Below are 26,679 nucleotides of genomic sequence, written 5' to 3'. Positions count from 1 at the left end.
AGTGAAGAATTCGAACATCTACTGTTATAGGCAAGTGCAACTTACACAACTGCACTTTTTTATAGTAGTGCTCCAAATGAAATATGTACCAATTCTTAAAATAAATAGAATTACAAGAGAACCACTGAACTGTGAGTGCTTTGGTGGAGTCTCCATCTCTAGTGAAAGGACATGGCCAACAGTGCCTGCTTTTATACCAGAAACAGGCAAATATCAAACTTAGAAATAAAATAAACATACTCCCTTAGTAGAATTATTCTGTCAACTCTTGCAAAGTGTACACACGTAGTAGATAAATAAAATGTAAGATGTTGCCTTACCAATGCCAGATGAGTAACTGTATCCACTACCCCCCCCCATAAATCGACAAATAATAGACAAAACACCACACTCAGGATGAACAAGGACCCTTGACTATCATTGAAGTCTGTTAAGTTCCAGTCCCATGAAAACACTGTAATCCCATTTTGAAATTAAATCTTAGTTAACATCTCTCTTAACTTGACTGTGTGTGTGTGTGTGTGTGTGTGTGTGTGTGTGTGTGTGTGTGTGTGTGTGTGTGTGTGTGTGTGTGTGTGTGTGGCAGGGGGTGTATTACTAAACAGTGATGTCTCCATTAATGGAGATGGTACCCCCCACAACACACACAGACATACATGCAGAAATTATTACTGATGTGCTGCCCAGGCCACAGCATCTGTCTGGAATTGTTACATTCATATCTAACCATACACTTGATTAGGTTCTGGTTATAGTGTCCTTCCCCCCGAGCTACATTTATAAGCTGCTGTCATAATCCTAAGCAAACTAGCTTTGGAAGGTAGTCTGCTTCTACTCACAGGCTTATATGTGCAGTAAGTGGAGTTGTAAAAATGATATTAGACCTAAAAATGTACCAAGTAATTCAATACTATATTTTATTATAGACTGTTGTTTAATTTTGTTGCATCAGTCACCAATGTCTGAAACTTTGAAGTTTAATAAGACATACCATGGAATACTGTCTTTCAATGATTCAGGTAAAATATACCATTCAGTATTTCAGTTATAGTGTGATATAATCAATCTCTATCAAAAACTTCATTCCCACTGTGACGTCCCTCCTCTGGGCCAGTGATGAAGGAGCCTCAATGCTCACCACCGACACCATTGGTGAACGTTCATTTAGAACAAAAATGCAGCTATCTGTGCCAAGCACAATTTCCCTTAAGAGCACACAGGGAGTGCACTCCAGTCCTGGGGCTGGACACCCTTTCCAGGTCCCAAATTAGACTGTACCTTTCTCTCTGCAGATATCAGCGCTCTTTATCCCTGTTCCAAGTAGCTGACACACACACAGGAAAAGCTGGCACAGATTTACCCACTATGCCACCTCCACCCAGACTATAAGGTAGATTTACTGCCAGCAGCCAGCTACTTTAAGGCTCTTACCAGGGTATCCAATTACTCTTAGTAAAATGAATACTTATGCAAATGGTAGTGTTAACCAAACAGCACGACTTTCAGGAGCATGAAGCCACAGTGTCACCAAATAAATGCAATTACTCTCAAAGGTTAAAATATTTTCTAAAAGACCAGCCATGATGAAAGGTATAAATATATTTAATAATAAATAAAAAAATGAGAATACTAAGTATCTATGTACAATAAACACCAGAGTTTTAATTCACAGGAAATATAAAACTAATGCAGATGGAAAGACTCAGACAGATATAGAAAAACAATACTTTCAGCTAATCTCACTATATTTTCCTAACTGACAGAGGAATTACCATTCCCTAGTTAAGTTACTTACTAAAGCAGGGCAAGATGAAGTGGGTGAGTGGTCTTGTCAGTTCCAAAACAAGAGGGCTGAGTGTCTTCTGTCACATCTCTCACTAGTATCTAAATACAGTTTCAGTTCTGGCTACAAAATGACATCACATCTGGTCACCTGATTCTGCGTTTCCCACACTACCCCCCCTGACTAGAAGCTGAGCCAGGATCTAGCACAGATGTGTCACAATACTTTGCTAAAGCTCATTCCAGCATCTGGAGACTGTAAAACAATTCCAACCTTTTCATCCTTCCTGCAGAGACTAACTAGCCATTCTTTGGCACACCAGGGTAGCAATAAGTTTACCACTAAGGACAATAAGCTGCATTCAGACCTGTGAGATAAAATCTTTATGGCCTAAACCAAGTTGTTTAATTTCAGGTTATTTCTCTTAAGGTTAACTGAGCTGAACTTAACCCCTTCCTTTCCAACATCCTCTGTTAACATATATACATTTCATCAGTTACAATGCAGTCTGACATACACGTATATCTCTTTTCTGTCCAGCAGGGCCCACTGTTGATATATTTTTAACATAAGCAACTTTACAAATACATTATTAACACAAGCATCTGTACAAATCAGTTTGATCAGCTAGTTATGTTGGCATATGTTACACATGCACTGACCTACTCTCTGTGGCATAGCTGGCACTACCTTACGTCATCACATCCACAAAAGTCAAAATTAAAATTTATAGGTTAATAGGTGTTTACTAGGCTATCGGTCCAAGATAGGCAGATCAATTCAGCTCTAACTTTACCCTTCTCTTCCCATCTGCCTCTCCTCAAGAAATACCATCAAATATAACTTCCCACTACTATCACTAGGAGACAGGTCCTCAGTGCTCTCTCTAAGGCCAAGAGCAGTACATCGATGGGCTTAGACAGTATCACAGGCTGCCTTCTAAATAGCATGAAATATAACCTTTGGGAATCACTATTTACCGTAGCTTTCAAACAGACTTTGTGCCTCACAAATGAAGAAGCACAACCATCATCCCTCTGCACAAAGGCGGGCCATTTAAAGACCTATAAGTCTCACTAGTCTCATATGCAAAGCCATGGAAGTGATCATAGGAAACCTCCATACACTGGACCTAACTCAGTTTGGTTTCATAAAGGGCAGGTCATGCTTAGTGAACCTGGTGGACTTTTTAAGAAGGTCACCAAAGCAATGGACAAGGGCAGAATGGTTCACACTGCCTGACTTGACCTGGCCAAGGCTTTTGACACAATACCCCACTCTTGCATTGTTGACAAACTCAAGTGGTAGGTAAACCCTTATGTCCCCCATTCAATAGCCAGCTGTCTCACAGACAGGACCCGGGAGGTTATAACTGGGGAGTCAACCATTACAAAGAGGACAGTCGCAAGCTGATTCCCTCAGGGATCAGTCCTGGGACTACTCTTTTTTGGCCTCTACTTTTGAGAAGTCAGGACCAATGTCAAGGGCCTCTGGCTGACCAAATCTGCATGCAATTGCAAATTAGGAACAGTCATAGAATCCCCACCAACACTAATCTTCTTCAGGAAGGGCTGACACAGTCAGATAACTTGTGTCAGAGCCTTGGACTAAAACTAAATGCCAAGAAATGCATAATAGTGTCCTCTGGGAAGTCATCCATCCCTGGTAACTATCATATTGATAACACACCTCTAAGAGTCGATGCAGTAGTCAAGGACTCGGGAGCACACATAGACAGTTATCTAGCCTTTGACCATCACATGTTTACAGTACTGAGGAAATAATTCTGTGTTGTGCAACTTATAAACAAAGGTGTGGGATCTAAGTCCAACAATTTAATGTTTTACTGTATTCGGCATTTATCAGAGCTGTCATTCAGTACAATGTCACCTTTGGTATGTACTTAATCAGGCACATCCAACAACTGGAATATCCAAAGGGTTCCTCACTAAAAGAATACATGGCATAAGTAACATGTCCTATGCAGACTACTTCAAAGCCCTATCCCTGTCTCCTATGAGGGGAGGTCTATGCCTGTCATAGAAGGCATTGTCAAACTCCACCCAGATGTACCCCCTGCTTATATGCCAAATAAACAGCACCAGAATTACACATTCTAAAACCTTGCCTGTGATATAAATAGGACCTGCTGGAGAGACAGGTGTGTTTTTCAGGGACTACCCCTTCTATAGAAAAGGCTCACCATCCATGTGAAGCAGAGACATTCATCATATTGATCACTCCTGCAGTAGCCTTTGCTGTATGGGTTATACCCTGCATAAGCCATAACAGCTGGCCAGCTTCCTAAGCTACAGGGCACCTTCGCACACCCAAACTGTTGGGCAGCTTGAGAAGAGCTGACTAAAAGGCAAGTTTTGGTGCCAGGCCCTTCAGATCTTTACTGCTGCTGAAGGGTATGTTCCTTTCAGTTGTGCTGTTCCTGCGCTGGGCAGATAAGTTCCCTTTGGAAAAGAAACTTTCAGTTAATAATTCTGCTTATTATTTACATTTTCATCTTTATGAAAGTTATTTTAAAGCTAGGAGTTTGTTTTAATGGACTGTCATGAGACTATACTTTACTTTTAAACAGAACAGCTATTTTTTCCTGTCAGTTTAAAAGTTGTTTAAAGTAACTGAAATCATTTTTTCTGTGGAGAAATTATTTGTTTTACTTTGCAAAGCTGGCATAGTGTTTAAAGTGCTTTTTACTGTGTTTGTGGGGTGGGGAGAAGAGAGTTTTAGAAGACTTTTTATTTTTTCCAGAATTTGCTGCTTTTTTTCCCTGGGAAAGAGGCACGATGTTCAGCTTGACCATATAACAAACTGATGGTCCCATGGCAGGTCCTTCTTCCAGCCACAAAAAAGCAAACAAGCTTTGCCACCACAGCAGGTTAGTAGCTTGCCTCAGCCACTGGTGGGTGATCTGCTGTGGTCATTTGCTGTACCTCAGACCACTCAACTTTTACCCAGAATCCCTCTGATGTAGCACCTACAACCACTATGGACCCAAGGATAGCCACATCCTCTGTGTCTGTTGTGATCCCCTCAGTGGGCAGTTGAGAGCCACTCTTGTCAGTCCAGCAAGAGGGAACAGAGAAAACTTCCCTGTTTTGTCAGGATGATGTTCCCATACCTAGGGAAGCTTTTGGCGCCACTAATAACACTGTTGGCCCCATTTTTCCTGTGCCAAAGAAACAGAAAACTAAGCCTGTATCTACCCTCCTCAAATTTCATTAAACAGGAGTAGTTTACTGGGTCTGGCTTAAGGTTTAATTCAGGCTATTCAGCCTTCTTGTAAGTTAGTTTCTGGTAAAAGAAAAAGGACCCCTTCATTTCCTGAAGAGATTAAAGATTCTGAATCTGGACGGGGGTGGGTGAAGGGACAGATGCAGGGTTTTCTCCTCAGATTTCTGATTCAGACTCAAGGGAAGAGCCGAGTTTCTGATTCTCCTTGTGGGGTTTTATCTTTCTTTGAGACTGTTTGTTGAATGTGCCATTGTTTTCAGTGGAGTTTCCCCTCATAAACTACTATAAGCTGTTACAGAAGGAGTTTCCAGAAATTCACCCATTTTGTCTTATCTGTCTGCCTTGGAGGGTGTATGTGTTACCGTGAATGTTCCTTGGCAGTCATCCAGCCAGTCCTAAAAGTCGATATAATATGTATAAAGTTTCTCAGATTTTTAAGGTTTTATACTCTCTTCCCAAATCTGATCCAGCAACTATGGATTTAGTTAATATTTCTGCTGCTAAACACTTAATTCCAATCCTACTATTTCTGATACGGATGGTAAGATTATTGATGTTTTAGGGGGAAAAGTATGCTTCTGCAGTCTTGATTTTCAGAATTTTGAATAGTAAGGCTCATATGTTAAGGTTTGTCCTAAGATTGTCTGCAGTTTTTTCTTTTGAGGAAACTCTGCTTTAAGTAATTTGCTTTCTTCTATTGTTCAATTCGCTCCTCATTGTTTGCAGTGTGTGTATGACTCTGTTGATACGTCTTCAAGGGCTATGGCCACTGGTAGTGTTTTGAGGAGATTTACATGGTTGTGTTCCCACAACCTTCCATATGATTCTATAAATGACATTTTAAATTCTCTTTTGGATTGAGATCTAGTTTTTGGCTTTTCTGCTTCAGAGGTGATCAAACATGATGAAAGGAATAAGCTGATACATGGAATTTGTTAGATTTTTCAGCCGTCCTTTTTCATATTTTCCAAGGGATTCTCTAACTCCTCATTCAGTTTTGTTAAAAAAACAAAGTAAACAGCCTCAACAATATGCAGGTAAACAGACATTTAAAAAGAAATGACAAGGGGGTTGCAAGATGAAGTCTAGAAACCCCCCAAACTGAGGACAGTCCAATAAGTCAGAATTAACTATTTGAGAGACCCCCCCCCCCAAAATTTGACACCACTTTTATCTTCCAGAAAGTCTGAATCTCCACTTTACGATTTGGCAGCAAGGTAGTTTCAACCAAATGAGTTCTAGAGATCATTCATCAAGGTTACATATGGCAATGGTAGGAACTTTCAACTTTCCATGGGGTAATTCCTCATCCCCCAGTCCAGAATTATTATTTTTTTTTTTTATTTCCACCTGGACTTTAATTACATGCTGTAATGATAGTGATAGAATGAATTCCTCCTTCCCAGGTAGGAAAGGGGTTATAATCAAGGATGCTTTTAGTGCCAAAGAAAGAAAATTCTTGGAGACTAGTTCTGGATGTTTCTTTACTAAACTTGTTTGTGATAGTGCTCAAATTCAAAATGATGCAACTTCACAAGCTGTTACCTCTTTTTTTCTCATTGACGTTTCCTGGTAGCACTAGATGTTCATCATACTGATCACTGCTGCAGTAGTCTTAACTATACGGGTTGTATCCTGTCATGGATATAACAGCCAGCCACATTCCAAAGCTTCAGGGCACATTCCACATGCCCAAACTGTCAGTCAGCTCAAGCTGAGCTAATTAAAAGACAAATTTGGGTGTGAAGCCCTGCAGAGCTGTATTACTACCGAAGAGTACACTCCTCCAAAGCTTTCGAGGATTGATGCTTGGCTTGTGCTTTCCTTTACTGGATAGATAAGTTCCCTTTGTGGAAAAAAATCCATTTTCTCAATTTTGTTGATTTTTATTACTTTCTTCTTCAGGAAAGCTGTTTTATAGTTAGGAATGTTGTGTTTCAGTGGACTGTTTTGCAACTGTAGCATACTTTTAAACAGAACACTCATTTTTTCTGTCAATTTAAAAGTGGTGCAAAGTAACTGATAACATTTTTCTAAAATTGTTTTTATTTTACGTTTGTTGGGCTAGCATAGTAGTGTTTTAAAGAGCTTTTTGTGTTAAAAGATAACTTTTGCGGACTGGTAATGTTTACAGGCAATTGCTTCTTCCAGGGGAAAGCAGTACCATTTTTATCTTGGCCATGGAACAGACTACCAGCCCCATGATCTGTCCTCCTTCCAGCCACAAAAAGAAAAAAATAAACAGTCTTTGTCACCACAGCAGGTTAGTGGTTTGCCTCAGCCACAGGTGAGCAATTCTGCTGTGGCCATTTGTTGTACCTCAGACCACTCATCTTTTACCTGGGATACCTGTGGTCTAGCACCTACAGCCACCATAGACCAGAAGTTAGCCACATCCTCTGTGGGCAAGGGAGAGCCATGCTTGTCAGTCTTTGGAGAGGGAAAAGGGAAGTTTTCCCTGGTATGTCAGAATGCTGTGTCCATCCCTGGGGAAGCTGCTGCTGCCATTAGTAACACGGCTGGCCCCATTTTTCCTGTCAAAAGAAACTGAAAAGCAAGTATGTATCTCCTCCTCAATTTTCTTTGAATATGAGTAGTTTACTGGGTCTGGCTAAGAGTTTAATTCTGGCTTTTCATCTTTCTTGTAAAGTAGTATCTGATGTTGTAAATCTTCATTCATTCCTTATTGTTAGGACTTCGGTTCCGTCCTCAGAACCGACACGGTCGGCACCAAGCTCACGCCAGCCAAAAACTCTCAGCTATGACCTACCCACAATGCCCCTCTCATAGTCTCTTCAGATCTCGTTTGCCGCATTCCTCGTTAGACGTGCCAAGCCTTCTCTCAAGCTAAGTGTAGCTTTTTTGTTGTTATTTCTAGTTTTTAGTGTTTATTAGCCAGTTTTTCTCCTCTAAGTTTTTTTCTCATCTCCCCTTTCTTCATTTCCTGACTGAACCCTACCCACTAACTTGGTAGCTCTTTCGTACCATCGTTGGTACTACTCCCTCTCCCCTACCTTAGTAGCCCCTTCTCTTACCTTTTTTGGTATTTCTTAGTACCATTGTTGGAACTCTTTCTTGCTATCTGTACAAAAATAAGAGCTTTCTTTCGCTATCCTTTATCTCTTGTTTGGTAGATCTAGTTTTGTTGTGTAGTAGTACTAGTGTGGTATAATGTCAGATAAGGCAAAGCTTGGGTTCAAGCAGTGTGATAAGTGTGGGAGTAAGATGCCAAATTCTGATGGTCACGCCCGGTGTGTGTTTATTGTTTGGACGTTGACCACGTTAATGTTTCTTGTGACATTTATTCTAGCTTCAGCAACCGTATGTTGGCTGAACGCAAGAACAAGCTTATTCTAAAGGGTATGCTGAAATCACCCTTTGCGGAGGCTCTTTCTGGGATGGAGGTCTCACCACCTCCTAAGCATAAGAATGTGAAAAAGCACAAGGAGAAACAGAGTCTTTTGGTTCCGACATCCCCATCATCCTTGGAACAGAGTCGACACCAGGCTTCTCCCGCTTCATTGGCACAGACAGCTTCGGCACCAGGGTCCCTAACTTCTCCCTCGGTTTCGTCCTTAATTCTGACACAGACTCCTACAACTGTACCAGCTTCGGCACCTTCTCAATCTTGTTTATGACACAGGCTCCGACCACTGTACCTGGATCGGCACCATCCCCAGCCATGGTGCTGATGTCTTACACGGCTTCACTGATAATGATACCTTTGGTTCCAAAGATCGAGCACCTTCCCAGAACCAGGTATTCTCCCTCTTATGACCCCTTTTTGGGACAGCAATTTAGTCCATTTCTTGAGAGACCAGAATCTCCATCGGCAGCTTCCTTTAGATCCACCAGGAGTCTTTTGGAAAAGATGTAGTGAAGGTTGTGGACCAGCTTTTGGCAACCAGAGGATTACCCACCCTGACTAGGTCTTCTCTCCCTCTTGGAATGGAAGCTCTCATGGCGTATTCACCTGTCTTATCTCCTCCAACCTCCTCCCAGGTCTCAGAGACTTCGGTACCGATGGCCGTCCTGGTGCATTCTGTCTCGGCTCCGACAGCGGAGGCTTCCCTGTCAACACTAATTACTCTTGGTGCAACGGCTCTTTTGGAACTGGTATACACTCGGAGCAGTGATTGGATTGTCGGCACCATGGCACCTACTTCGGTGCCAATTTTTTCTATGGCGCCATCTACGGCCACGGCTTTCCCGGCAGCTACCAGTCCTCTCAGAGTTCCTTACCTGGAGGCGGGCTCCTTGGGGCGAGGTGTGACCCCAGTTCCGAGGTAGTCATCCTCTGTTCCGAGCTCCCATCCCTCTTCGGGAGGGCCTGCTTTCCAGGTGATGGAGAGGGTCCTTGCTTCAATAGGGTCACAGTTGGTGCCACTGGTATTGGAACCAGAACCCCTCCTCTAGCATGCAGCTGTCCCAATCTCCTACTCTGGGATCTCGAGCATGGGAGACGCAAGACCTCCCCTTGAAGGGAACCCTTTCTCCGGAGTCCTCCTCAGAAGACCCCACTGGGACCCATCCCGGAAGAAACTTTGCAAGAGGAAGCATCTTGATTCCCTGAGGAATCCATCACCGAAGACACCGATTACAGTGAGGAAGAAGGGTACTTATGGTCTCCCCCAGAAGACGTCTCATTTGGAGAAATTCTCATGATCCTCGAGCAGAGGGGAGACTGGAAGCCCTCCAACCCTTCTTCGGAAGAATCACTGTTCTTGCAGGCTTTCCATGCTTGACCATCTCCTTCCTGGGTGACCCCACCTGCAGATGAGCTCATTAGACATATTGTGCAGTGTGCCTGAAAGGCCCCGGACAACATAGAACCTGTCTACCGAAGGCCAGATAAAATTTTGTCCACTCCTGAAGACCAACCCCAACTTGTCCAAACAGCTGGTAGTTGATTCCATGGTCATGGTGGCGGCCACCAAGAGGGAACTGGCAGAAGATGGTTCCACTGTTCATCCCCCAAATGGGGATTCTCAGGCTATGGACAGACTGGGGAAGTAGACCTATGCTTCAGCGACCTTTGCCATTCAGTTGCTCAATTACCTGGCACACTTTACTCGCCTCCAAAGAGACCTAATTTCAGAAATGTCTGCCTCTTTGGCGGGGGTACTGCCTGAGGAGGTGCGTGATACTGTTGCCTCTCAGCTAGCTACCCTGGAATCCATCTTGAACTCCTCGATGTGCTTTATCTCTCACACTATCAAGGGGGCAGCTCGAGCAGCCACATCAGGCATAGTCATGAGACTGCATGCTTGGATGCATTTGTGTGACTTTGTGGACCCTTTTAAATCTTCCTTTGACAACGCGCCTGTTGACGAATCTTCCCTTTTTGGTCCCAGAGTAAGAGACACACTATCACGTAGTGAGACACAAAGACCTTGTTTGCTGTGGGCATACGTTATTCCACTCCCCCAGAGATCCTACTCCAGGAATCAGAAGGGAGGGAAATTGTGGTTCAAGAATTCCCAAGGATCTTTTCATGACACTTGTGATGAGCAGTCCCCCTAGGGCAGAGGGGGCAACTCATCCAGAAGATGCCCCTTTCGGGGCAGAGGGGATCCTCGCAACCAGGGTGCGAGAGATTCCTTCTCCTGCCAACCCTTCCAGTGCTCCTGAACAGCGGCCTGATTGCTTTCTTCTGAAAGCAGCCGGGGGGGGGGTCTATTTTCTCTGCACTAACAGGCCTGGCAACTTATAACAATGGATGCATGGGTGCAGAGAATACTATCCAGAGGCTATAATATCCCATTCAACCTTACTCCCAGACCCGTAAAACGAATCCCCGATGTTCCACCCGGTTAGAGGGAAGCTGCAGCCTTAGAAATTGAAAAGTTGCTAAGAAAAAGAGTCATCCAACCAGTCCCACCAGACCAAAGAGGATCCGTGTTTTACTCAAGGTTTTTTTTAGTGCAAAAAAAGACAGGGGACTGGAGACCAATCCTGGATCTCAGCTTACTAAACAAATCCATCAAACCTCAAAAATTCAGGATGGCCACGGTACAGTCCATTCTCCCTTTTCTAGGGAAAGACAACTGGATGTGCTCTATAAACCTCTAGGACCTGTATTACCACATAAAGATGGACAAACGCTACCGGAGATTTCTGTGCTTCTGGCTGGGAGCCAATCACTATAATTTCAGAGTATTACCCTTTGGTTCCTCGACAGCCCCCAGAGTGTTCACCAAATGTATGGCAGTCGTAGTACCTCATCTCCGACTACAAGAATTCCAGGTGTTTCCATATCTAAACAATTGGCTCCTTACCGCCATGACCAGGAATCTTCTCATTCTCAGTCTCTCTTACACTCAAGTCCTTGCTCCTTCACCTAGGTATCATGATCAACATGGACAAATCACACATGTCTCCGACAAGAGCACTGGAATTCATTGGAGCGATCTTCGACACAATGTCCTGTCAAGCTTCCCTTCCTCCTCACAGACTGTCAAAAATAAGAAACCAGATTCAAGTCCTCATTCCACAGACATTTGTATCAGCACGCCTTGTGCTACAACTCTTGGGCTCTATGGCAGCAACCATTACGTTAGTACCTCTGGCGAGGTTGCACATGAGACTATTACAGTGGCTCCTTTCATCACAATGGTCGATCTTAACCCACCCACTTGACCACATGATACGCCTTACAAACCTTTGCAAGAGTGAAATGCTATGGTGGATGAAGCCAGAAACAAATCTTTAGGGTTCCCCAGCCCAAGGCCATGGTGACCACGGACACTTTTTCTGTTGGGATGGAGGGGGACATTTCCAGGGAAAGATGGTCCAAGGCACCTGGTCCCCCGTGGAGGCCAATTTGCACATAAATGTCCTGGAATTGAGGGCAGTTCTCTAAGCATTGCTAGAGTTCCACACGTTCCTTCTTTCTGGGACTGTTGCAATTCAGTCGGACAACATGTCAGTCATCTGGTACATCAACAAACAAGGCAGAACCAGGTCTTACCCCCTGTGTCAGGAAGCCATGAGAATTTAGCATTGGGCGATGGCTTCCAACCACTTTCTCATAGCAATGCATATTCCCGGTAGTTCCAGTCTTATTGCAGACAATCTGAGCAGGAACATTTTGATGCCTCACGAGTGGTCCCTCAATCCGATAATAGTGGCTCAAATCTTCCGCTGCTGGGGCAGGCTTTGCTTCACCCCTAAACAACAAATGCAGAAGCTACTTTGCCCTGATCCCCCCTCAGGGGGAATCACCGAGGGATACCCTGTCACACAATTGGCCCCCGGGTCTACTGTATGTCTTTTCCCCATTTCCCCTCATTCCAAAGTTTCTACAAAAAGCTCAAAGGTTGAGAAGCAAAGTGATCCTCATTGCCCCTTATTGGCCTCGTCATGTCTGGTTCCCATTCCTATGGCCTCACCTGATTCACAGCCTGTGGATCCTAGATCAATCCCAAGGACTGCTGTCTCATCCTCAGGGACTGATTCACTCCAATCTCCACAGTCTCAAGCTCACAGCTTGGTTTGTCTACTTCCAGTGATTGTCAGGCTACCTGATATTTCATCCCCTGTTTGCGAGATTCTTCTGGCTTCGCACAAACCTTCCATCAGAAAAACTTATTCCAGTAAATGGACTAGGTTTTCTAGATGGGCCAAAAAACATAACATAGACTCCTTTTCCATGCCTATTCATTGGTTCATAGGTAGGTACCAGACTATGGGCCCTAGGGCCTCTATAAGCCTAGCCAAAAGGGTACCCTGGTTTTTGCCACCCAAGAAAATTATTTTCCTATGCCCCTGTCAAGCAGAGCCACAGAAGTGATCCCCAGGGTGAATTTCCTATCTCCCATCCAATCATCAAGATTTTTCTTGAAGAGTGCTAATGAGGAGCTTTGTTTGATATAGGTAGGTAGTTTGTTCCAGAGTATGGGAAGTCTCTGAGATAGGAATCTATCCCTCCAGCATGTTCTGTTTATTGTGGTGACAAGGTTTAGGTCCCTAGAGCGTGTAGCTTGAAGGGATTGGGATTTCTTTACCTGGATGCTTCATTACCTCACTACCCTGTTGCATGCAGGAGCTTCAGCATCGACAGTTACAGTGCATTTAGCAGCTATTGCAAACTTGCACAGTGGAATTGAAAGTTCATCTGTTGTGTCACACCGACTGTGCAAAACCTTCATGAAAGGAGTATTACATATTAAACCTCCTGTCAAGCCTCCTATAGAGCCATGGGACTTGACTTTGGTGCTTCAGTCGTTAACAAGTCCTCTGTTCAAGCCTTCTAATTCCTGTGATATCAAATTTTTGTCTTGGAAAAATCTACTTCTAGTAGCCCTTACCTCACCGAGAAGAGTATCTGAGTTGCAGGCCTTGAGTGTCAAGAGACCTTACTTGATTTTTCAAAGGGAAAGAGTCTCTCTATGTACTGACCCCTCCTTTTTACCCAAGGTCATTTCTGTTTTTTTTCCGTTAACCAATCTATTGACCTACCAGTTTTCTTTTCCCACCATTCAAATAGAGGGGAATACCTTCTGCATACCCTTGATGTTCATAGGCAACTTCGTTTCTACTTGGACAGAACTAAATCTTTCAGAAAAAGGGATCAATTGTTTGTGGCCTTTGCAGGACCCAGAATGGGTAAGCCTGTTTCCAAAATAACTTTATCTTCTTGGTTCAGAAACACCATTCATTTCAACTACCATCAAAACAAAGTGTTCTTGCCTTCCAAAATAGAGGCTCACTCTACTAGATCGACAGCTACCTCAGTGGTCTTTCATTCCAGAGTCTCTATGGATGATATCTGCGCAGCATCCACTCATACCTTTATCACTCATTACAAACTGGATTTGGCCTCCAGGGGACGAGCATCTTTTGGTTCTATGGTGTTCAGGAATGTCCTACCTTAGGGCCACCCAGGACTCAAGTAGCTGGGGACTAGGTCCTAACAGGAATGAATGAAAATTTACAACATCAGATAAAGAAGTTATGTCTTACCATAACATTCCATCTGTGTTGTAGATCTTCATTTATTCATTACTTCCCACCCTCCTTCCCCCTGCCTGGACTCCTGGTGGACTTTAGGGTTTCCTTATCAGTTAAGGTATCTGCTCAGATAGAGCCTCCTACTATCTCTATTATTATTTCAATACTATATGGGCTGGCAAACTCGATCTGAAGAGACTATGAGAGGGGCATTGTGGGTAGGTCTTAGCCGAGAGTTTTTGGCTGATGCGAGCTTGGTACCGGTCGTGTCGGTTCCGAGGATGGAACCGAAGTCATAACAGTAATGAATGAATGAAGATCTACAACACAGATGGAACGTTATGGTAAGACATAACTTCCTTTTCTGGTAAAAGAAAGAGAGATCCCTTTTTTCCTGAAAAGGCTCAAGATTCTGAATCTAAGCAGGAAGATGCAGGGATGGATATATTTTTTGCCCCTCAGATTTCTGATTCAGGCTCAAAGGGAGAGCTTGGTTTCTGATTCTCCCTATCGGGGGGGGGGGTTCTTTCTCTGAGACTATTTCTAGAATGTGCTAATGTTTTCAGTGGGAGAACACTGACGTTTCTCAGTCCCTCAGAAAATACTATGAATTGTTACAGAATGATTTTCTAGAACCAACACCCATTCCTCATGTTCTGTTTGCTTTTGAGGATGTGTGTGTTATGCCTGCACATTTCCTGATAGTCAGCCAGCTGCCCCTGAAAAGGCAGGTAGGATGTATAAAGTCGCTCATTCTTTTACATTTTTATACACTGTTCCCAAACCTGACTCAGCAGCTACAGCTTTAGTTGATCCCACTGCTGCTCTGCACTTAGTTAATTCCAGTCCTACTTCTTCTGATATGGAAAATTATTGATAGGTATGTGAAAAAAAATGTATTAGTCTGCAAACTTTGATTTTCAGATTTTTGAATTGTCAGGCTCATATGTTAAAGTTTGTTCTTACAAACTGTGAAAGTATGTGGAATGTTTTTTCTGCAGTTTCTTCTTGCAAAGAAAATCTGACTTAAATATCTTAGTTTCTTCTGTTGCACACGTTACTACACATTGTTTACAGTGTGTATGTTGATATTTTTTCCTAGGGTATGGCCACTCAATGTTTTGAGGAGGTTTACATGGGCACGTTCTCAGAACCTCTCAAATGATGATAAAAATGAAATGAGATTTTAAATTCTTCCTTGGCTAGAGATTTAGTTTGGTCCTTTTGCTGCAGAGGTGATTAATAGTGTGATGAAAGGGGCACAGTGATGCAGGGACTCTAAGATTTTTCAGCCTTCCTTTTCCAAATTTTCCAAGGGATTTTCTTCCATCTCCTCATCCAGTTTTGAACAAAACAAAAATAAAAACACCTGAATAAACAGTCTCAACAAAGTACAGGTAAATAGATGTTTAAGAAAAATGGCAAGGGGTTTCCAAAAAGAAGTCTCAACCCTCCCAAAACCAAGGACATTTCAGTAAATCTGACTATTCAAGAGACCTTGTGATCCCCTCCTACACTGGCCACTTTTTTTTCTTCCAGAACAGTTAAATATCCATTTTTTTCTCTTTTGCAACAGCTAGATTCAGACAGTTGGGTTCTGAAAAGCATTCTTCAAGGTTTCAGATGGCAGTGGGAGAAAATTTCTTCGTTCTAGGGGTCATTCCTCATCCTTCAGGTCAGACTCTCTTGTTTCCTCCAGTTCTTCATTGCATGCTGTCTTAAGGAGAAATAGAACTAGCTCCTCCTTTCCAAGTGGGAAGGGTTTTTATTCAAGGATGTTCCTACTGCTAAAGAAAAGAAATGCTTGAAAACCAGTTCTGTATGTTTCCTAAACCTGTTTATGATAATGCCCAAATTCAAAATGCTGTCAAACAGTAGAGTTAAAAGATGCTTATTACACCCCTAGTCATCCAGACTTCAGACATTTCTTAAGGATTTGTTTGTCTGGATCTTATTATCAGTTCTTTACCTTACTGTTTGGATTATCCACTGCACCAAGAGTGTTTACAAAGTGTCTCTGTCCAGTTATAGCTCACTGCATACTACCAGATATTCACATTTTTCCATATTTAGATAACTTGCTTATCTTTGCAGCGTTTTTTTCAAAGTATCAGGAATCTGTCTTGGTTGAGAGATCTCTTACAGAAGCTGGGATTCCAAGACAACAATAAAACGTCTTTCTTGGCTCTTGGGATATAGCTTCACAGCACAGTCTCACTCTACAGGCATCCTACGTTCCATCAGATCAAAACTGTGTGTCAGACGAGCTGAGCAGGACAAGGAGCAGACCTCATGAAAGGAAACTAGATAAGTGGGTCTTTCAGGATTTGAGTAGGCCTGAAAGACAGATGCTGTTTCTTTTCTTTGGACAGAAATGTTCCTGTATGCTTTTTGACCCTTTCTGCTAATATCCAGGGTACCTTTGATGATTCAGAAAGAATCCCAAGAGATCATTGTGGTATCTCCCTTCTGGCACGGCAACTGTGATTCTGCCTTGTTTTGAAAATTGCCAGGAGCAATTACCACAAGCTTCTTCACAGACTGGATCTACTCACACAAGAACAGTGATGTTTGATACACCCTGACATCAATCGACTTTAATTGACTGCATGGATGATAGGATCTTAATTCCTTTTTAGTCACCTGTTTACTGAGGATGTGCAGCAGGTATTAATGGAGGCAAGAAAGCTTCTACTTGAAAATTGTATATTAGCAAATTAAAAATATTTTCTAGCTGGTGCCAGCAACATAACCAGCACCCATTCAGAGCTAGTTGTTCTCTGGTTGTGCAATGTTTGCGCTAGTACTATCCTATGCCCTTTCTCATTTCTCTATCAAGTTTCATTTATTGGCCATTTCAGCATTTCTTCCCATGGATCCTCCTCTTTAAATGCAGTCCCATGTCAAAATGTTCTTGAAATGGGTTTTGCATAAGAGTCCTCCAGGAAAACTGGTTGCCCTACCTTGGGATCTTGATTTTGTGTTAGACAAGCTAACCCTTGCTCCAGTCAGCTGATATGGCTGACTTGAGGTTCTTAACATGGAAAACAGTTTTACTGATTGCTGTGACCTCTAGAAGAAGGGTATTTGAGTTGCAAGCTCTTATGTTGAGTCAGCTTCCTCTCATTTTCAATAGGGAAATGGTTTCTTTGAGAACTAATCCATCTTTTATGAGTAAAATGGCACCCAGGTTTACATTAAGCCAAACTTTCCATTTCCCCATTTTCTTTCCTGAACCAAAAAAAATGATGTCCACAGACAGCTCAGGTACTATCTTGACAAAACTAAATCTTACAGATCTTTGGATCAGTTTCTTCCTTTCTTGTGAAGGTAAGAAAAAAAGGGGCAACCTGTGTCAAAGCAGATTATTTCCAAATGGTTGTCTAACGCTGTTATTTTCAAATGGTTGTCTAAGACTATTACCTTTTGTTATACTCACCATAACAAAACTATTCCATACAGAATCAAGGCCCACTGTACCAGGGCCTTGGCTTCATCTATAGCTTTTTGGAAAGGGTTGGATTCTAGAAGTGTTCTAGAAGCTGCTATATGGTCCTCTGTACTTCTGCAAAGCAATATAAGCTTGATTCCTTCACTGTGTCCAGATCAAACTTTTCTAGGACCTTTCTCCAAGGGCTTCTGGACCCATTTCCTTCCACCTCACAAATGTATTTAGCCAAGGTAATATACCTGTGTAGCTAAGACTACTGTAGCAGTGATCAATATGATATACATAGTACATTTGTATAAGTTAAACCTCCCAGAACAGTAGATGATGTAATGATCACTGCTATAGTAACCTGTCTCTCACTCCATCTGCCTTATTTTTTGGTGTGTTATTTATGCCATTGGTGTGGACACCTTTTTTTGTTCCTAGCATTGACCTTTCAGGGCACAGCCTCCCTCTCTCTGCTGGCAGGAAAGCACTGAAATTTGTCTTTTAGTCAGCTCATCTCAAGCTGCATGACAATTTGGGTGTGTGGAAGGTACCCTGAAGCTTTAGAGGCTGTTTGGCTTGTTATATTCTTGCCATGATATAACCCATATAGCTAAAGCTACTGCAGCAGTGATCATTCGAGCAACTAATGTTATGATACGTTTAACTTGCACAACTGTACTTTCCTGTCTTTCCCCTTTATTTAAATTATAAATATTATTTATAAATTTTTGACAGCAGTATACATGCCTGTGCAAATAGTCAGTTCTTGAAAGTCACTTATCCCGTTATCTTTCATTTCATTGACCTCTCTGAAAAACTTCAATCCCTTCATTTATTAGCAGCCTCTCTTACTTCATGGACAATTTTTACTCTCTCCTGCCAAACATCTCTTGTTTGAAAAAGAGAAAATAGACCCTGGTCACCTCTCCTTTGGTTTTACCAGTACCTTTTGCTCATCTGCTGTGGATCCATATTCTTTTGGGTCTGATCCTCTCTTCCTAACAGCTTCTGAAATTACTAACTTTCTCTCAGATATTATTAACTGTCTCGTAGGTGATGCTGGGGCTAATTCTTTTGCTTTGTCATCAGAGGTAGCAAATGTTTTCACCACTAATTGCAGACAAATACTGATCTACTTTAAATAAAGCATCAGAAAGTACAGACCTCTCTGCCAGCTTTCCTTGATAATGGGAGTTAATTTCAATCTTTTCCTTCCTGTTTGCAAGGAAAGAATAAAGTCTATGCTTCTATCACCAAGCATTGGCTTCTTTCCATGCCTCCAGACTGCCAACAGCAACACTTTGTTTCAAAGTTTCAAAACTTATAATGACAGCTTGGGAATCTGAGACCAGCCACCTGTGGTTGTCGTGCTTGGTGCTGTCTCTATTTTTCTCAGATTTCAGTCCAAAGGGCCAAGTGTTTTATCATAAAAATTGCACAGTCTCCACTTTCAGCCAGCTCAGGTACTCCATTTATCCTAATATTTTATGTTAAGTTGTCTATCTCGCCTTCATTCTTGCTGGATGGGTTCGGAGCCGACCTCGGCTCCGACTCGGCCACTCTAAAAGCTCGAGAGTTGGTTCCACCGGCTCGAGGCTCCCCTTATATCCCACAATGCTAGGCGAGAGTTACCTCAGATCTCGTTTGCCGCTACAGCGATCGAGGTGTTGGTTTTCTACCGGTTCTTGGTAAGTGACTTTCTTGTAAAGTTAGTGTATTTAAACCCCTTTAATTTTAATTTTTATACTTATTTCCCTTAGTTTAGAGGAATTCTTGCCCCTTTTTCTTAAAATTCCTGTTTTTTCCCACAAGAACTTTAAGTTCTTCCCTCGGGCCTTCAGGCCTTCTTCCTTCCCTAGTGGGTGTGTGTGTGTGTTATTTTTCTTAATTTAAAACCTAGTCAGTTGTTTTATTTTAAGCTAAAACTAGACAGGGTGTAATCAGTGTGTTTTGACTGTGTGTGTGATTGCACTTTCGGAATGTCTAAAGAATCAAAGGTCTCAGGCTTCAAGAAGTGTGATGCGTGCTGTCAGAAAATGTCTCTGACAGACGGTCACACTTCTTGTATCTACTGCCTGGGGCCTTTGCACCTGCAGGACTCCTGTGCTGTTTGCCATGGCTTCAGTCCCAGGGTCCTGCAGGAAAGAAAAAATAAATTAATTTTAAGAGGTTTACTCAAGCCTGAGGATTCCCTTACTGTGTCTTCAGGGAAGCCCTCCAAGGCTTCTAGGTCTTCGGCTCCAGCAACTGAGCCGAGACCTAAGGCTTCTAAACCTCCGCCTACATCGGCTCCGGCTGGAGCCGATGAGTTTCAGCCCACAGTTTCTGTGGTTCCCTCAGCTCCGGCTGGAGCCGAGGTATTAGAGATTCCCGTGTCGGCTCCGACCAGACCTTCGGAGCCGACATCTAGGAAGAGGTCCAGGTCACCATCCCTTGGCTCCATTCATTCGGCTCCAGGATCTCCCCTGCTGTCTGAACGGAGCCATAAATCTCACTCCTCTAGGTCATCGAGGCTGTCGGATCATGACCTTCAGAGGGTAGTGAGTCGACTTCTTAAGTCCGAGGCACTGGCCCAGATGCTTCAGAGCCCGACTCATCAGTCGATGCCTGCCCCTGTCCATCAATATATTCCTCCTCCGACTCCGTTGAGCTCGGAGCCGGGTCGGTCGGAACCGAGACTGTGGTAGCGCCGGAGCCGATACAATTGTCTTCGGCTCCATCGCCGGCTCCGATTTCTTCCTTAGAAGAATCTCGGCCGGACTTCCATCGTCGGCTCCGAGGGATGAGTGGCATCGGACCCTTGTCCGACCCGCTCTTCCTCTCGGGGCTTCGGCGCTGGTGAGTTCGGCTCCGACATCGGCCTCAGAGCCATCACTGTCGGTGCAGAGGGAGGTTCTCAGCTTCTCGGAGCGGGGACCTCTGGCTCTGCCTGACAGGGGTGCGTTCGAGGTCATGCGGAGTGTGTTAGAGCCTGGCTCTACTCCACAGTCGGCTCCGCCCCTCCCTCACGGTGCCTCAGGTCAAGTCGACTCACTCCCTCATCCCGGACCGCAGAGAGCCAGCTCCTCAGGAACCCCTGTGGGATCTCATCCTCTTCCGAGGCCTCTCCTGATTTGGCAGAAGAGCCCCTCGGAAGAGGAAGTGTAAGAGGAAACACATTGACTCACCTGAGTCCATAACATCTGACACAGATTTAGATGATTCTGAGGGTTCCCCCCGTTCCCCTTCTGAAGATGTCTCCTTTACAGACATTCTAGAGATCCTGAAGCAGAGGGGAAATTGGGCAGCCCTTAACCCTTCGGAGGATGAATCTGTGTATCTTGAGGCGTTTGGCTCTCGCCCTTCCACCTCCTGGGTGTCCCCCCTTTATCCCCCTCATGCAGGTCGTTGCTTTAATGGCATGGACGGCTCCCATTTCAGTGGACCCCACTCCCAGGAGACCCTCCAAATTCATAACGGCACCAGCAGACAAACAGTTCTTGACAAAAGGAGTTTCTGTGGATGCTATGGTGGTAGCTGCTGCCACTAAGAAGGAACTAGCTGATCCTTCAGTACCTGTCCATCCACCTAACAAGGAATCTAGGTCCATGGACAGGTACGGGAAGCGGATGTTCTCGTCAGCGACATTTACTATGCGTTCGCTGAATTACCTGTGCCATTTCACTCGTCTTCAAAGGGACTTGATCAAAGAAGCGAGTGACATGTTGAAGGACCCTACAGCTGCGGGGTTTCAAGATAAGATGAACACTCAGCTGGCTACCCTTAACTCCATAACCAACTCCTCCATGCGCCTCCTTTCTTATGCGGCTGATGGAGCGAGTAGGGCCGCAGGGACAGGTGTGGCCTTACGTAGGCATGCCTGGATGCGGCTATGCAATTTTGCGGACCCCTTCAAGACGTCTTTCACTAACTCCCGTTTGATGGATCATCTCTTTGGTCCTCAAGTGAAAGAAACCTTGACTAGGTGCGAGACTGATGGCAAGACTCTTTCTGCCGTCGGAGTCCGTTTTCTACTCCTTCTAGGCCTTACCCCAAAGGCCAGAAGGGTGGGAAAATGTGGTTCCGTAAACAATCTCAAGGGACTTCGCCTGACGACAAAGTCGTTCCCGCCAGAGGCAGAGGGAATAACAATGGTAGACGCCGCCTCGAGGCAGGGGCTCCGTGAGAACCAGGGCAATCGAGAAGCCTTCTCTGATAAGCCCTTTCAGCATCCCTGAGGTGTTGCCCGACTGCCCACCTTCGGAGGCAGTCGGGGGAAGATTGTCACTGTACCCAGAAGCCTGGCTATCCCTTACTCAAGACAAATGGGTACAGTCCGTCATTTCGAAGGCTATTCTATCCCCTTTCTTCGCATTCCAAACCAATCAAAAAAATCCCTTCCAGATGTTCCACCCGCTCAAAGGGATCTAGCGGTTTTGGAAATTTCAAAACTGCTTGCAAAAAGAGCAATTCAGCCAGTTCCAGCAGACCAGCAAGGATCCGGAATCTACTCAAGGTTCTTTTAGTTCCAAAGAAAACAGGGACTGGAGACCAATTTTGGATCTCAGTATCTTGAACAGATCAGTCAAGAAAACAAGATTTCGGATGGTCACGCTGCAGTCCATCCTTCCCCTATTGGGAAAAGGAAACTGGATGTGCTCTATAGACCTTCAGGATGCGTACTATCACATAAAAATGAACAGACGCTCCAGAAGATTCCTCCGCTTCAGGCTGGGAACCAGTCATTTTCAATTCAGGGCCCTGCCCTTTGGTCTCACCACTGCCCCGGTGTTTACCAAATGCATGGCAGTGGTAGCTTCTCACCTGAGACGACAAGGATTCCAGGTGTTTCCATATTTGGACGACTGGCTCCTCACAGCTCCCACCAAGCATCTCCTTCTCATGGCCAGGGATTACACCTTTCGCATTTGTCAAAAGTTAGGCATTTCAATAAATTGCGAAAAGTCTGTTTTGTCGCCTTGTCGTACTATTACCTTCATAGGCGCAAATCTAGACACAGTGGACATGTCTGCGAGGCTAACAGGTCAGAGAATAACAGACATACACAGACTGGTCTCACTCCTTTTCAACAACAACAGAATCAAAGCCAGGTTAGTTCTGAAAGTGTTGGGAATTATGGCGGCTGCCATACCTCTGCTTCCATTAGCCAGATTCCACATGCGAATCCTTCAATGGATGCTCTTTACACAATGGTCATACCAGCAACTTCCAATGTCCCACACCATTATGATCACGCAGGCGTGCAGAAATCATCTCATGTGGTGGATGTCTTCCCCTCAGCTCTTGTTGGGAAGACCCTTTGTTCCTCCCCCTCCGGTTGCTACTCTGACAACAGACGCCTCCCTGATAGGGTGGGGGGGGCATTATCAGGGCAGGACGGTCCAGGGCACATGGCAACCAGACGAATGCCACTTGCACATAAATGTTCTGGAGATGAGAGCAGTGCTTTTAGCGTTGCAAGCCCTTCAAGACTCTCCCCTTGGGAACGATTGCAATCCAGACAGACAATATGTCTGTAGTGTGGTACATCAACAAACAAGGCGGAACCAGGTCCTACCACCTGTGTCGAGAAGCACTCAGATTGTGGCAATGGGCGATTTCTTCTCAGCGGTTTCTGATAGCAACGCACATCCCGGAAGTCCAATCAAATCGCGGACAAATTGAGCAGAGCTATCCTCATGCCTCACGAGTGGTCTCTGAAAGACTCTGTTGTGAGAGAGATTTTTCTCAAGTGGGGTCAGCCTTGCTGCGATCTTTTTGCTACTCCCCAAAACAGCAAGTGCAGAGATTATTTCACTCTATTCCCTTTACCAGGCCAACCCAGCAGAGACGCTGTAGTCCAAGTTTGGCCCCGGGGACTTCTGTATGCATTTCCTCCCTTCCCACTAATCTCTCAAGTGATACAGAAAGCTATCGCTCAGAAGGCCTCGTTGATCCTCATTGCTCCTTACTGGCCTCGACAGGTGTGGTTCCCCTTTCTACATCAATTTCTACGGGAGCGACCTTGGCATCTGGACCTAGTTCCAGATCTTTTGATCCATCAATCGGGTCAGTTACATCGCTCCCTCCCCTCTCTGAACCTCACTGCTTGGTTCCTCCAGTTCCAACCTTAGCCAGGCTTCCTCAATTATCTCACTCTGTTCGAGATATTTTGATAGCTTCCCATAAATCTTCCACTCGAAAGATTTATCTGAGTAAGTGGAAACGTTTCGCCTATTGGGCTCAAGGAAGGGACATAGATCCTTTCACTGCTTCCATCCAAATAGTCCTTGATTTTCTAGCTGAACTCTTCCATACAGGTTCATCTCCTTCTACTCTTAAAGTTCAATTGGCAGCTATCTCTAACTTTCATGTGGGTATTTCTGAGTCTGCCTTAATGTCCCACAAGCTTTGCAAAGCCTTTTTGAAAGGAGTTTTTCTTCTCAGACCTCCTATAAGAAATCCTCCTTCTCCTTGGGACCTAAATTTAGTTCTTACTTCTTTGATTCTTCCCCCTTTCGAACCTGCAGCCTCCTGTTCATTAAAATTGCTATCATGGAAGACTCTCTTTCTGGTAGCTATTACTTCGCTAGAAGAGTCTCAGAACTTCATGCACTCAGCTGTCGACCTCCTTATCTATTGTTCCATAAGGACAGGGTATCCTTACGAACCAACCCGTCCTTTTGCCTAAGGTAGTCTCGACGTCAAATCTAAATCAAAGCATTGACCTCCTGTCTTTTTCCAGAATATTCCAATAGGTCTGAACAAAAATTACACTGGCTAGATGTTCATCGTCAGTTGAGGTACTATTTGGATAGAACAAAACAATTCAGAAAATCTGACCAACTGTTTGTCTCCTATGCAGAAGGCAGAAAGGGACTTTCAGTTTCAAAGGTATCATTATCTAGATGGCTTACATCTCTGATTTCCCTTGTTTATGAGATTAGACACCAAAAGCTGCCTAATAAACCTAAGGCCCATTCTACCAGAGCTTTGGCTACTTCCTTAGCCTTCCAAGACAGACTGCCTATTGACACCATTTGTGCAGCGGCTACTTGGGCTACTCCTCACACTTTCATTTCTCATTATAAGTTGGATTTAGCTTCTAGGCATAGAGCTAACTTTGGTTCCACTGTTCTCAGGAGTCTGTTCCGTTAGGCCACCCGGGACAAGGTGCTAGGGACACGGTCCCATCCAGCAAGAATGAAGGCGAGATAGACAACTTAACATATAGAAGTTATGTTCTTACCATAACGTTCCATGTTAGTTGTCTTCTTCTCGCCTTCTTCTTGCGTCCCACCCTCCTTCCCCCTGGCCTGGACAGACCTAGAGGAGTTGTGATTGTGACCTCTCTTTCTACCACCTCTTTCTTAGGCATATGCTGCTTTGCATATTTCCTGAATCAGGATGTAGGTCACCCTTCTTTCTCCCTGTTGTTAGAGGTGGACTCTGTTTATAGTCATTTTGTTACTATTATAAGCTGGGGTTAGCTTACAAACGAGATCTGAGGTAACTCTCGCCTAGCATTGTGGGATATAAGGGGAGCCTCGAGCCGGTGGAACCAACTCTCGAGCTTTTAGAGTGGCCGAGTCGGAGCCGAGGTCGGCTCCGAACCCATCCAGCAAGAAGAAGGCGAGAAGAAGACAATTAACATGGAACGTTATGGTAAGAACATAACTTCTATTTTCTCCTTGCCCTATCTTTCATAGTCCATCAGTTGGGATTATACTTATTCCAGTCTAGCTTTGGTAGACCGTACACTCTCTTGAGCTCCACATTCTCGTTAACCTTAGATTGGAGATCATTAGCATAATTTGTCAAGACCTCCTCAACCTCCACATTTTTTTTACTTTGCAGAGTGATTTGGTCATATATTTTACTGTTCTTTTTTTAACTCCTGAAAAATTTTTTTTTTTTTTTTTTTTTTTTAACTTCTGAAAAATTAAACTCAATGAAGTATCTTTTCCCCACTCTTAATGTTCATTGTTATAACTCTGTACCATACCGGACATTTCCACAGGTTTCTCCAACCAAAGGGGTTTCTTTGTTTACTTATTGATTCTAGACTTAATATTTGCTTTTCTTTTATTTATGAAGCGAATAATTATATGGTTGCCCCATACCTTTACTGGTATGTATTTGGCTTTGGGACACTGCTTATACAATTAAATTAATTTATTTTCCTGTGCACCAAAAAAGTAGAGGAACCAGCAGTTAATGTTCAGCCACCGTACCAGAAGTTCCAATCTTTACTTTCTTTAGTGATGGATTGTAGCAGTATGGTCGGAGGAAGTGAGGATGTAGTTATGAGATATTTCCTACCATACAAGCCATGGTGTTTTTTTTTCTCTTAGGCGTAATATTTTTTCCATTTTAATGCTTAGTTTCATTATGTTCCCCAATGCCAGCACATCTACCCTGTTTGATGACTTGTACAACATGCATTAATGCATAAACAATGCTAAGAATTAATTCTGTAGTATACAGACTGCTGTGTTAAGTATCAGAAGAAAAAAAGTATTATTTCCTTCATCTTGCAGGATGCACATGAAGTATCGAGAAGTATAAATGAACCTTGTACAGCCCTAGAGCTGAACATATTGTTTTCATTCAGTGTTAATTCTAATATTGTATGGTGTTACCCCATTTTTGTGTATTATACTCTGGCTGTCTCCCCTGTACTACTGATGTCTGTCACCAGTACAAGCCAATATTTAGCAAGGACTTTTTTTTTTTTTTTTGTATGCATAGCTTGTAGAAAACTAATAACTGAGAATGTTTCATATATACGAACATACTGCAGAGTTCCTACAGAGTTTATTTCACTGTGGTAATATCTGTTTTATAATTTTACTCTCATTATCAGAGTACCATAATTTATTCAGGAGGTTAATGCTTCGTACTGAAGACAGACCTCATTTTGCATGCAGTTACAGTAGAGTAACATTGAACTGTTTGTTAAAATATAACCAGAAAATTTAATCTGTGTATCCAGATATATGCCATACAGGCGAGTTTGCTTGCTGAGATGTATATAGTTCTACATTTTATAACATTTGGTTCTCTGTTAACCAGGTACTTCTCTTTGCAGGATGTTGTGACCAGTATTTGTTTTGGCCGATATGGACGTGAAGATGGTACCCTGGTAATGACCACTAAAGGTAAATAAGCTTTAGTAGGACCCAGACACAGGGTTCACAGTTTGACATTTAATCCAATTCTAACATCCCAATATCCCTTATACTATACATTTATCTGTTTTCATTTGTCTTAATCTACC

General features: G+C 43.5%; 1 protein-coding gene across 2 annotated transcripts in view; it reads left to right on the top strand.

The window, feature by feature from the left end:
- BBS1 (Bardet-Biedl syndrome 1) overlaps positions 1-26,679 on the top strand; it is a 1,329,035-nt gene that overhangs the window by 901,448 nt on the left and 400,908 nt on the right. For both annotated transcript variants that reach the window (XM_044078217.1, XM_044078216.1), the window contains one exon: positions 26,491-26,560. In XM_044078217.1, coding sequence (XP_043934152.1) covers positions 26,491-26,560 — 70 coding nt within the window. The remainder of the gene's footprint in view (positions 1-26,490; positions 26,561-26,679) is intronic.

Source organism: Protopterus annectens, chromosome 7.part0 (genome assembly GCF_019279795.1).
Source record: "Protopterus annectens isolate FY-2018-M chromosome 7.part0, PAN1.0, whole genome shotgun sequence".
In the NCBI taxonomy this organism is placed as follows: Eukaryota; Metazoa; Chordata; order Ceratodontiformes; family Protopteridae; genus Protopterus; species Protopterus annectens.
Note: the sequence above shows the minus strand (reverse complement) of the source record. Positions and strands in the feature narration are given on the sequence as shown.